Source organism: Taudactylus pleione, unplaced genomic scaffold (genome assembly GCF_031769625.1).
Source record: "Taudactylus pleione unplaced genomic scaffold, aTauple2 ptg000041l, whole genome shotgun sequence".
Classification (NCBI taxonomy): Eukaryota; Metazoa; Chordata; class Amphibia; order Anura; family Myobatrachidae; genus Taudactylus; species Taudactylus pleione.
Genome location: NW_028284443.1, coordinates 55,055,180 through 55,067,803, shown reverse-complemented (window position 1 = coordinate 55,067,803; position 12,624 = coordinate 55,055,180). Strand labels below are relative to the sequence as shown.

Genomic DNA, 12,624 nt, shown 5'->3' with positions numbered 1-12,624 from the left:
AAAATCTGACCGTGTGTATGTACCATTAGACTGGCCAACTCAACGATTTTCATTAAGTTAATATGCAAAAATCGTTTGTAGTTCAAAAAAATCGTTCATTACACTTTAAAATATCTGACAGATAATCTGACAGATAATCGTTTACAAAACCGTTCAGAAAATCGTTCAGAAAATCGTTGGTAACAAAATTGTTGTGTGTGTATGCAGCTTTATGGTGCATACACACGGTCAGATTTTTCTTCAGATCTGAACGATAACGATTTAAAAAATCGTTCATATCTGAAGGAAAATCTGACATCTGAAATGTCTGAACGATAAACGATGAACGATGCGCGTTCCCGATGGTCAGATAACGATATCTGACATCTGATGTGTTTTCAGTCAGATTTGGACGACTCCATTCATTTTAGTGCAGTCAAAAATCATTCATAGTTCAAATCGTTCAAATCGTTGGTCAAATCGTTCATCAAATCGTTCAGATCGTTCAGATCATTCAAATCGTGCAATCATTCAATCGTTCATGTGACACATATGACAAATCTGACCGTGTGTATGCTCCATTACACTTAAACAGTTATCTGACAACAAGATCTGGTCTTCAGGCCAGCTGATAAAGGGGGAGCCCTAGAGATACAAAACACTGTTGACTACATTGCTGAAATAGAACGACAACTTAGTGATACCAACACATATCGGTTATTGGATGGTGATCCAACTAATATCTTCAAAGGGCAAGTGACAGATGTTTTGAATAATGCAGTTCAAGAAGGTTGTATTACATCTGAACTGATGACAGTATTAATACCTGCATGCCCCATAGTGCCAATACTTTATACAACACATAAAGTTCATAATACACTACAAAATCCACCGGGGCGCCCAAATATTGTGGCTACGAAATCTCTACATCATCAACCATTAGAGGTGTATTTGGGCTCATTATGTCAGCCATGTATACAGGAACATCAGTTTTAACTACTTGACACCACAATGCTTTTACAACAACTTAAGGATCTCTCTGTACATTTACGGAAGATGTCTTATTGTGTAGTATAGACGTCACAAGCCTCTACATGGTTATTCTGCATGAAATGGGCAACAAGCTGTCAGATGCCTACAAATGGGTCACCATAATTATAATGGAGCTAATATATATTTGATACTTAGGCCTGTATTCAATTAGTTTTGCATATGCGATAAAGTTTTGCCTGCCAGAGTTTTCGCCTACATCGCGTATTTTAGCCGCAGAAACTTATCTTGCGCATACCCGCAAAATCGCCCAATTCAATTCCAAAAGACGCGAAATGGAGACAAGCGCAGTCAGAACAGGCGAAAAGTGGTATCTGAATCGGGGAAATCAGCCTGAGCTCCCCAAAAAATATGTGGAAACATTGGGGATTAATGTAGTAGTGCCCAATTAGCCCTAATGAAACAGTTTGGGATACTTAAGTTCGCACAATTGCCACTAATTAGCGTCTTTGCACAAGTGTTGAAAAATGGCATAAAGTAGTATTTTTAGGAGAAAATAAGTAGTCCTGGCAAATTTGGGGTACTTGAAACTGGGTGCTAGCATATTTAACAGTCGCTAAAGGTAAGTTACAAGAAACGTAAAAACGCACCTTCAGCAAACACCTGCAATCAAAAAAACACCTCACCCATACTTGCAGACCCCCCAAAAGTCTATTTCGCTACTTTTTATGTTTCTACCCCCACTTTGCACTTTTTCATCCCCATTTTCAAAGTGTTTTTTGGGTTGCTCCTCACTTTTTTTTGGGGGGGGGGGTTGATGCAGTTATCCTTTGGGGGCCTGTCCCAAGGGTGCTGAGTGGTTTCCCCACCTTTGCACCCTAAAATAGCGATTTTGCACTTTTTTTCTCCACCTATTCAGAGGCGAATCTTTTTTGCCTATTACATTGCATTGCGTCTTCACGTACGCGAAAAGTGTTTGCAATTGAATATGGAGATAATTTTCCGCCTGGCGAAAAGTCGCAATCGATGATACTTTTTTGCGGATCTCGGCTTTTCGCCCCGAATTGAATACGGCCCTCAAACTCTTCTCTCTCATACTTACTAATAATTTTTTTCATTTTTTATGGAAAATTCTTCTTGCAACGTGTGGCCCCATCATACACCAACATGTATATGTTCAAGGTAGAGAGAGATATTTTCTTTTCAGAAAACTCCATTAGTGACAATATTATATATTATAGACGCTATATAGACGACTTACTTATCTTTTGGCGTGGTATACATCCATATGATTGATAGGCATAACACCACTAACCATCCAACAAAACTAACATATAATATTATCACCACATTGGTACATTTTTTGGATGTACAGATCACCCTTGACAATGGTGATTTAGCACATCGCTGAATGCCAAGTGCACTGATCGTAATAACTTACTACACATGAAAAGTTTTCATCCATATCCATTGAAAAGAGGACTCCCCTTTTCACAGCTATTATGAATTAAACGTATTACATCTAACCCAGCAGAGGCTGAAGTACAGATGCATATGATGATTTCTAAGTTCCATGAGAGGGGCTATGATATGAAACTTCTTTCTGAAGTGAAAGCGAAAGTGCTTAAGTTAGATAGAGATACACTTTTTGAAATAGAGACAAGTATAAGAGATAATTGCAGCAGTATAAGTAAATGCTTATTTTGTTTTGTTGTTATGGTTTATCTCACACTGTTTATTTGTTTAAGCCAACAGGTTGATGGTTGGAGCAGGTGAGAGAACATCGCTGGAGATGTACCTGAGATGACGATGGCCAGAGAGTGATTTCTTATGCAGGAGAGAGAGTCCAGGAGGATAACAGAGTTACAATATCATAATGGCACAACCATTATGTACATCTATGTGCATTCTGCAAAACTGAACTTGAGCCTTATATTGGTTGGATCCACAGACTCACCAATATTCTCAAGACTTTTTCAAGATTTCATTGAACTGAACTTTACTTTACTGATATCAATTATCTTATAAGTAACTGATATAATTGATATAATCATATGTATTATTCACTGTTTTATTAGTGTATTCACATGATATAAAGAAATACAATGTAGAAAGTTAGAAATGAAACAAGAGTTCAGTGGGGCTTATTGACAAATTCTGCAATTCAGCCAGAGTGGTCATGTCCTGATGGAAATGTTGCTTTAGTAGGATTTTATATTATTTGTTATATGTAATCATAGTATTAGCTATATTCTATTATAAGGTGTTATATTCTGTGTAAGGAAAGTACAATGGAGGTTTAGATTTTGCAATGGGGATCATGTTTCTTATATTTTATATGAAGAAATCAAGGTGGAATGTAACCAGTGGGTTAAATAATTAATTTCTACATAGGCATATAAGTTGTAACACACAGCCTTGTGCTAGGCCCCATTGAGGTTTGAAAATAGATTGTATTCATGTAGTTCTAGTCTATGCATAGACTGGTCACATCACCTTTAGTGTCAGACAAGCCATATCAGTAACATAGATGTATATTGAGCATTTAAGACCTTATATGGTGTTAGCAGCAGACAGTTAGCCACATTCCAGTGGGGTGACCATTGTAAGATGTGTAGAGATGCTAAGCATTATGGGTTACTGATAGTGATGTCCATATTCTACACAAAGGGGCTTTGAAACAGTGGAACATACTAAGATACATCATAACTGTGTTTCTTTGTCTGAGTATATCTTAGTGCTTACAGAGCATGTGCAATGATAAGATGGTCCATGCTATGTTGTACCAATCAGTGCTTGATACCCAATTTGCAACTAATATGGGCTTAATATCCAGAAAGCCAACACCCATACTATGGTATATAAATCAAGACCTAGACAAAGGCTCTTCGGCTCGTGTATGGACCTAAGACTGCAGTAGAGTGCCTGCAATGTAAATTGGAAGACCTGGGTATTGATAAAACAAGGGCTGCCCAGAGAAGAGGAAGCTGAACTACATCTTATGTTGAAGATGGTGAACTACCGGTGTCAACTAAATATATAGACAAAAGTTGAGTATACTGTATACTTAGTATGTTAATTGTTTGTTTGTTGTTTGTTTGTTACATGTACATAAAGGTTGTTCATTTGTAATCACACAAATGGTCACGTGTGTAACTATTTATTTTGATCAGAACAAAACCCACTGTATGCAATTGACACTCTCCCTCCCATCACCATTCCATGATGCAATATTGGTACACCTTGTATAGACAATGGGAGCCACGCTACCTGCTTCAGAAAATGATGCAACACATGGGCTGCATGTAGGCAGACGGAGACCATGCCGGTGACATCATTGGAGATGAGAAAAAGAGTAGGTGTTGCCCTAGTCAGCTATGGTGGCAGTGTTATTGGGCAATCAGTTAGACATAGTTGGAGAGATCCCTGATTCCTGCACAGAATGCCTCTTACCACATTTTGAGAAACTGGTATAAGTTGTTTTTTATTAACAAAATGCAGAAAAAAGGGGTTATACATTGACCTCATAGATTTGAAGTTTTCCTTTAGTTCCATGCACTTTTTTTATACATCCCTATGCTATAAAACAATAATTTATCTAGCCTTAATTCTCACTATTTACTAGTGTTTTATTAATTCACCTTATTACCAAATTGTTATCATATGGTAGACAAATAATGATTGACACACATATGTCAGAGTGACGCATTTCAGAATTGTAAGACTAAACCCTGTTCCCATAATAACTAGTATGTCTTATGTGTCAACATCTTATTGGCAAAGAGAGGAGTAAGGCTACCAAAACAGTACTTTGATATGAATTAGTGAGTGCTGCCTGTTCACATCACAATTTTTCCTTCTTATCTGATTATTCACAGGATCCTGGGACAGTGTAACCCAATCTAGTATTTTCTTCAGCACAGTGAAATATCTACAGAACAGTTTTCTACTGATCCTGATAAATAGTCCAAATGAGCAGGTGACAAAAACACATTGAGGACATCTTTTGGAGACAGGTATAGTAGATACTGCCATTATTATTTTCTATTTAAATGAACAATTTTTTTTCAGAACATTGCACGTGAGAGTGGTTACAAAGTTGTCATTTTACAAATGAACTGCTATTTTCGAAGATGTGCTACTGAACCAGGTCTATGCAGCCAGTGATAAGCCAGGAATTGCAGTCTGGTGGTCGTAATTTAACAGCAACTTCAAAACCAAAGACTGCAAATCACTGGTAATCACAAATGGCAAATGTAATTAGAAGCATATTGGGAGTGAAGATTTGTGAACATGAGGTTCCCAAACTCGGTCCTCAAGGCACCCAAACAGTCCAAGTTTTAAGGATATCCATGTTGACCACAGGTGACATAATTAGTACCTCAGTCAATTAGATTTAACCACTTTTGCTCAACCATGGATATCTCTAAAATCTGAACTGTTGAGGAGCCTTGAGGACTGTGTTTGGGACTGTTTTAACCCATTCCGGACATTTTACCTGGTAGCTTTACAGTTAATTATATTGTGTTGGATAGGGGGATAAGGAAAAATGGGGAAATGGGGAAAAAAGGAAGGATGAATCAAGGGTAAGACACCGCACAGAGAGATGGTATATAAATTTTCTAAAAAGATAATATATAATCACAATCTTAAGTGAGGGTGCTCCCTAGGAGCTATGGGCATATTAAGAGAAGGAAAAAGAAAAAAGTACTCCTCTTTTGTGGGGCACACCTCATGTATTTTAAGATTTAACTTTTATTAGGTTTCGTTAAAACATGTGATATAGTCACGATATTATAAGAACATGTAAATTCAAATGAAAAAATTCCATTGTGAGATGTAAAGGGGTATCTGGGCTGTCACAAATATCCCTATGTACCTCCTTATATATTGAATCTCACAATTAATACAGTAATAGACCAAAATGGACAAAAACAAACACAGAACAACCTATAAATCCCAGTGAGATATATACATGAGATAATTGATGATATGACAATAAGATATAATTCCTGTCCAGAGAATGTGAGCTCATATGAAATATTGACAATATTCACATAGGTCTGGACTGATAGATGAAATTTGTCAAAATTGTTGTACACGTCCTCTACTGTGTGAGGAACATTAGCTTAACCTCTCACTGGAATACTAACGTTGACGAACAAAATAAAACTTTTATTAAATAATTATTAAAAAGATTATCCAAAATGCCTTGTTGATGAAATATTAAATGCTTGACAATTGATATTAAATTAAATAGAAAAATATTTTCTTATATTCTTAATGTGTTGTGTATTTATTTAATTGATGATATCAGATATCAATAATATATCACTGGTTTTCTCAAAAATTATTATATATTAACAGTAACTCATTATGTATTATTAAGTTCACACTGATATTTTTGTTTTATCCTACTGACATATTGCACGTGCACATAATACTAAGATTGTATCCATTATGCGTCTTACAAATTAAATAAATAGCATGATACCCCTTTGTCAAAGGAATCCAGCAATGAACACAGTTTCCCCTATGAATGAAAACATCTATAGCCACAATATATGTTAGATCCTATATATTATATTATAGGGTTCACAACGACCTTTATAGGAGTAACAGATCTATGAAAATGGGCATGCAGTATGTATTATAATAAACATAATTCTGTAATAAGGGAGCTGTTGTCCATAACATCCTTAATGGGATTGAGCACTGTTTGTCAACTAATATTGACAAAAAAGCAACATGTGTAAATAAAAAGATCTTTTAGTAAGAGGATTCTCGTGCACTACAATATTAAACTGTACCCTCTATAGGCAAAATGCTATAATATTAGGTCATATACAATGCAATACATGACACCCTTTTGGGAGTATGCTATCTATATATATGGTATTGATTCCCATATATTATGTAAACATTAACATCCCTAATTGGAGTAGATTGGCTATAAAATTCTGTTACATGGGAACATGCGTCCAGATTAAACCAAAGTATTATTCTCCTGTTTGGAAGTGTACTGTGTTCAGATCTAATTGATGCCCCCTGTAAAAGAAGATGAGCTTATGCTAGCAAAAATAGAGCAAACATAGATAAGTGTATTACCTTAGAAGGTATACTGCATAACAATCTATGTTGAATAATAGCATCCCCTATAGGAGTACATAAATAGTTTGTTGGGTGCAGCTGATAGTAAGTTTTCACACTAATTATTCAGTTTGATACTGCCAGATTCGCAGTGTAATCAGTCAAACAGTACAGTGTTTCTAATTTATTTAATAAAATAGTAAATGTGTGAATATTAGTTATTTAAATGAGTCACAACATGAACAATATCAATGCGGCCGTAATCGTTGCATACCAGTGAGTCACAACATGAAAAGTAATAATGTGGCCAAACACACCACACACCAATTTATTGGGTGCAGTTGATGATAAGTTTGTCCATTAATTATTCAGGCTGATACTGCTAAGTTCGCAGTGTAATCAGTCAAACAGTACAATATGTCTCATTTGTTTAATCACATAGTGAATGTGTAAGTATTAATTATTTGTCAAATGAGTCACAACATGGTCAATATCAGTGCGGCCATACGCGCCGCATGCCAGTGAATCACAACATAAAAGGTAACAATGTGGCTAAACACGCCACACGCCGACATACGTTTCACCAACACAATGGTTTTGTCAAGGCACTTGACAAACGCGCGTCAGGCACTGCTCCACGGGTACCTCTGTGCGCACAGAGGACCCTTGCACCACCAGACCTATGTCCACTGGGATCTCACAATATACTACTATCAGGTACTTTGCTCTTATACTGCACTCTCACTAGCTTACGATCCATGCTGATACCCTGCAATGCATAGCAACAGGGCAAAGCTGTGAACCAGAGCAAGCAGCAGAAGCGGTTCTATGTTCCTTAACTGTGCCATTACGCAGGGACTCTCATCTCCAGTCTGATATTTGTATATGACTGGGGAAAGCAGATCCTAGTGTATCTAAATGCACGGATACTGCTTTTCACTCTATACTGTATATCAAGGTAGCAAAATCTTCCTGACAAACTAATTTCCCAGTTAAATGAGGGACGCCTCACCCAACAAATTAATTGGTGACAACAGGTCTGGTTAAAGGTGCTAAATTTTAAATTGTGTGTATTGTACGTCATTATTATTCTTTCTATTTTTCTATTTTTGCACCTATATGTTCGCCGATACATGTGTATTTGCATATGTAAACCACTTATTACAATAGATTTTTCTATTCAGAGCTATTGATTTGTATCGATATATGCCTATACAAACACCTATTAACACATGGTTTTTTATGATTGTTGCTTTTCCTATGTCAACGTTAGTATTCCAGTGAGAGGTTAAGCTAATGTTCCTCACACAGTAGAGGACATGTACAACAATTTTGACAAACTCCATCTATCAGTCCAGACCTATGTGAATATTGTCAGTATTTCATATGAGCTCACATTCTCTGGACAGGAATTATATCTTATTGTCATATCATCAATTATCTCATGTATATATCTCACTGGGATTTATAGGTAGTTCTGTGTTTGTTTTTGTCCATTTTGGTCTATTACTGTATTAATTGTGAGATTCAATATATAAGGAGGTACATAGGGATATTTCTGACAGCCCAGATACCCCTTTACATCTCACAATGGAATTTTTTCATTTGAATTTACATGTTCTTATAATATCGTGACTATATCACATGTTTTAACGAAACCTAATAAAAGTTAAATCTTAAAATACATGAGGTGTGCCCGACAAAAGAGGAGTACTTTTTTCTTTTTCCTTCTCTTAATAGCTTTACAGTTAAAACAGAACAGTTTAAGATCAATCTAGAGACACACAGACAGACAGAAAATGGAAAATGTCCTTAATAAAATTATTCTAGACTACATAATTTGTTATATCCATTAAGTCTGAATCTACGTGTATGTATATGTGTAAAGTGTGTGTATGTGTATACAAATAGAATAATAGAAGTACATTGTCAAATAAACAGTAAATTGGACTTCAATGAGTTACCAACTATTTGAAGTCAAGCTCACTGTTTATTTCATCAAGTCCCGGTGTGCCACCCGTCCTGCATTGTGAGTGTGTGTGTGTGTGTGTGTATATATATATATATATATATATATGCCATGTTTATTATGATCGTTCTTTATGACTATTCATTAGTTGCTGACACTAGTGAGACCTACTGCATTCAATAAAAAAACTGCTAGATGAATAAAAGATGTTTACATTCTGACTTTCCCACACTGGTCTTGGCACCTAATACAAGTTAGCCACCTTCCATGGAAATATTTGTCATGCTGCAGAACACTTACTGTATAATGTAGATTATGCTGTTTAATTAATTACAATGTAAACACTGGTATAATACTGTACATTGAATGATATCAATGAGGGCTGTGTTGAGTTAAATTCACCAGTGTGACACAGAGTGTCGATACTTCACATGTATACCCACAGTAAATCATATTTTGCCTTCAGAAAACTAGCATGTATCCTTGTAAACTCCTATTTACAGGTGTTATGTCTACATTGCATCTAGAAAGATTGTAAATGTACAAAGGCTTCAGAGCATGATTGCACTTGGAGACGTTCACTCACTTAAGGTTATGTGCATACTTTTGTTTTATTCAGTTGCCTTCTGTTATTGAGATGCTTTTGGTGGAAGAGAAAATGCAGTTATTAGTCTATACTTATGATACACATAGTTTTTCCTCTGTCCATTTCTGCATCATAGATTTTCTTTTTACTTTTAGTGTATACAGATGGTCGGAACTTTAATGAAAAAGAAAAATAGGAAACAGTTCAAAAGTGGACCCAATACTTGGTCTTCTCTTTTCCAGTTACTTATATGCTTCTCACACGTAAATAATACACATTAAAAACACCAGTGAGTGCAACCCATTCTAGAATGCATATGGCGTACTGAACACTTTCCAGTGATGGGTTCATTTCATTCACTTCTTCTCCCTACATTATTGTATAGATAAACAATAATAGGTTGATTGCACATGTACATGCTGTGAATGTAATGTTATTATAAGTGATCCTGCATGATATATGTGTATATGGCTACCATGGTGTAAGCTACTCTGTTCCAAATTCTATTTAAAATGTCTGTTTTCTCCTCCAGGATAATGGCGATGGACAATGTTTCTGAATATGACAACAACTCCAGCTTTATGTTTAGCACCTCACAAACAACAAACTGTACAAACGCTCTAGTAGACAATATCATCAAGGTGTACTGCCTACCTACTATGTACAGCATCATCTTTATAGTTGGATTTCCAGGAAATATTATTGCAATTTCAGTATATGTTATGAAGATGAGGCCATGGAGAACCAGCACCATCATCTTGCTGAATTTGGCCATCACAGACCTCATGCACCTCAGCAGCTTACCTTTCTTGGTTTACAATTATGCAAACAAGGAGTACTGGAGCCTTGGTGACTTTATGTGCAAGCTGATCCGTCTTGTTTTTCATTTTAACCTTTACGGCAGCATTCTCTTTCTCACTTGCTTCAGTATCTTCCGTTACTTTGTCATTGTTCATCCTATGAAATTTCACTCTATCCACAAAAGGAGGTGGGCACTTATAGCTTGCGCAGCTGTGTGGATAGTTGCATTGATCGAGGTCCTTCCCATGATTATCCTAATGACAGAGGTACAGGACACGGTGGCTTGCATGGACTTTGCCGTGTCTCTTGATAAATACATTGTACGCTGGTATAATGCCTGCCTCACTTCCTTTGGCTTTGCCTTACCATTAATAGTAGTGACTCTCTCTTATACTTCTATCAACCGCAGCCTTGCAAACGGACCATATACAAATGATGCCCCTAAGAAGAAGGCTCGAAGGCTTGTTGTCATTCTCTTGGTTGTATTTTATGCTTGTTTCTTACCTTTACACATTTTTAGAGCTATTCGTATTGAAACACGACTGTATCCAGTAGGCTGTATGTATGAAAAACATATCCATGCCATATATATAGCATCTAGACCAATAGCCTCACTCAATACATTTGGTAATTTGTTACTATACGTTGCTGTTGGGGGGAATTTCCAGCAGGCTGTTCAGGAATTTTTTAAATTCAATCCCTATAAACAGCAACCATGAACCAGGTGAGTCTTATATATGATGCTGGAATCAATAAGAATATTAGAGCTCACCGAGAAGTCACATATAGAATAAAGTGGCTTTTCTTTACAGGTTACAGAAATATGTAATCATTTATAGCAGGGAATACAATATTCCCCATGATATAGACGTCTTCCTAATGAAAGTTGACGTGATGACATCATAACTGACTGTTATATAGATATTTTTTTAAACAGAAAAAAGATGAACCCCCTGTTTTCAGATGATCAAAAACCTTGTTTGGGTTCCAAATGTAGTATAGTGTCAAGTTGCTATACACTACAAGATAGCTAAGGTGGTCTTAGCACATTTTCCTCCTATTGATGGATAAGAAGCATATTGATACATACACAAGAACTGAAAGGTCCCAAATATTCTCAACATAAGGATCAATTCTGTTTGATACATGTCACAAACCAATGTGACAATTACTAGAAACTTCATTGCATAAACATACTCAGGGATTGTCATGAGTTTAGTATACTCTGTAAGGACATGCTGCTACTAAAAACAAAAACTAATACAATGTTCTTTTAATATTACATTACTAAGTTTGTACATAAAATAATAAATGAATAATGTATACAAAACAAAACCTGAATAATAAACTATAATCATGAGTCATGTGTAGTTACCAGTGACATATACGCTGATGTCTGTGGTAGTTATATTTGTACAACACAGTGTAAGATTTAGTGATGTAAAAGGTAATTAACACCAAGGGGTTTAGTTACAAAGCGTCAGGTTGTAAAACCCGGCGCTTCTGATCGTGTTTATGCCTGATATTTAAAAGGGCAATGCTTTTACTAGCAAGACACGGCTGGTAAAACCATTGCCCTATCAAATATAGGCATAAACTAGGGATGAGTGGGTTCGGATTTCTGAAATCCGAACCCCCCCGAGCCCTCCCTATCCGAGTCGGGAACCGAGTCCGGTTTGGGTTTTCCCGCCTGACTCGGAACTGAAATCGAGGCAAAACATCATCATTCCGCCTTCCGGATATCGCAGGTTTTGGATTCTATAAAAGGTCCCCGCGTCGGCGCCATTTCTCACTCCGGCTGTGGACAGTGAAGAGGGAGGGTGGGAGTTAGGGCTGGCTGGGCTGTGTTGTGCTGCTGTTGTCCATAGGGGCTGTGTCCACTCAGTCCATAGGGGCTGACTGGACTGTGTTGTGCTGCTGTCATAGGGGCTGGCTGGGCTGTGTTGTGCAGTCAGTTGTCCATAGGGGCTGTGTCCACTCCAGAGTCTATAGGGGCTGGCTAGACTGTGTTGTGCAGTGTCCCATAAAGGCTGTAGTCCTAAAGGGGTGCTGTAGTGTTGCCCAAGGGGTGATCTGTCCATCAGGGGTTATCCCCCAAAGTGCACTCCAATCGTGAATTGTGTGCGCAGTAGCCACACGTGCATAAACAAAGTAGCGCCAGGCGTGCACCTTTGTCATAAATCAAGGGCTGGCTGGCTTGTCCATTAAA

General features: G+C 37.1%; 1 protein-coding gene across 1 annotated transcript; it reads left to right on the top strand.

Annotated features, from left to right (window-relative positions):
• Nucleotides 1-10,147: 10,147 nt before the first annotated feature.
• Nucleotides 10,148-11,134, top strand: OXGR1 (oxoglutarate receptor 1). Its single transcript, XM_088457010.1, has one exon. It carries the CDS (start codon nt 10,151-10,153, stop codon nt 11,132-11,134), a length of 984 nt encoding a protein of 327 aa, XP_088313136.1. The 5' UTR covers nt 10,148-10,150.
• The last annotated feature ends 1,490 nt before the right edge of the window (nt 11,135-12,624 follow it).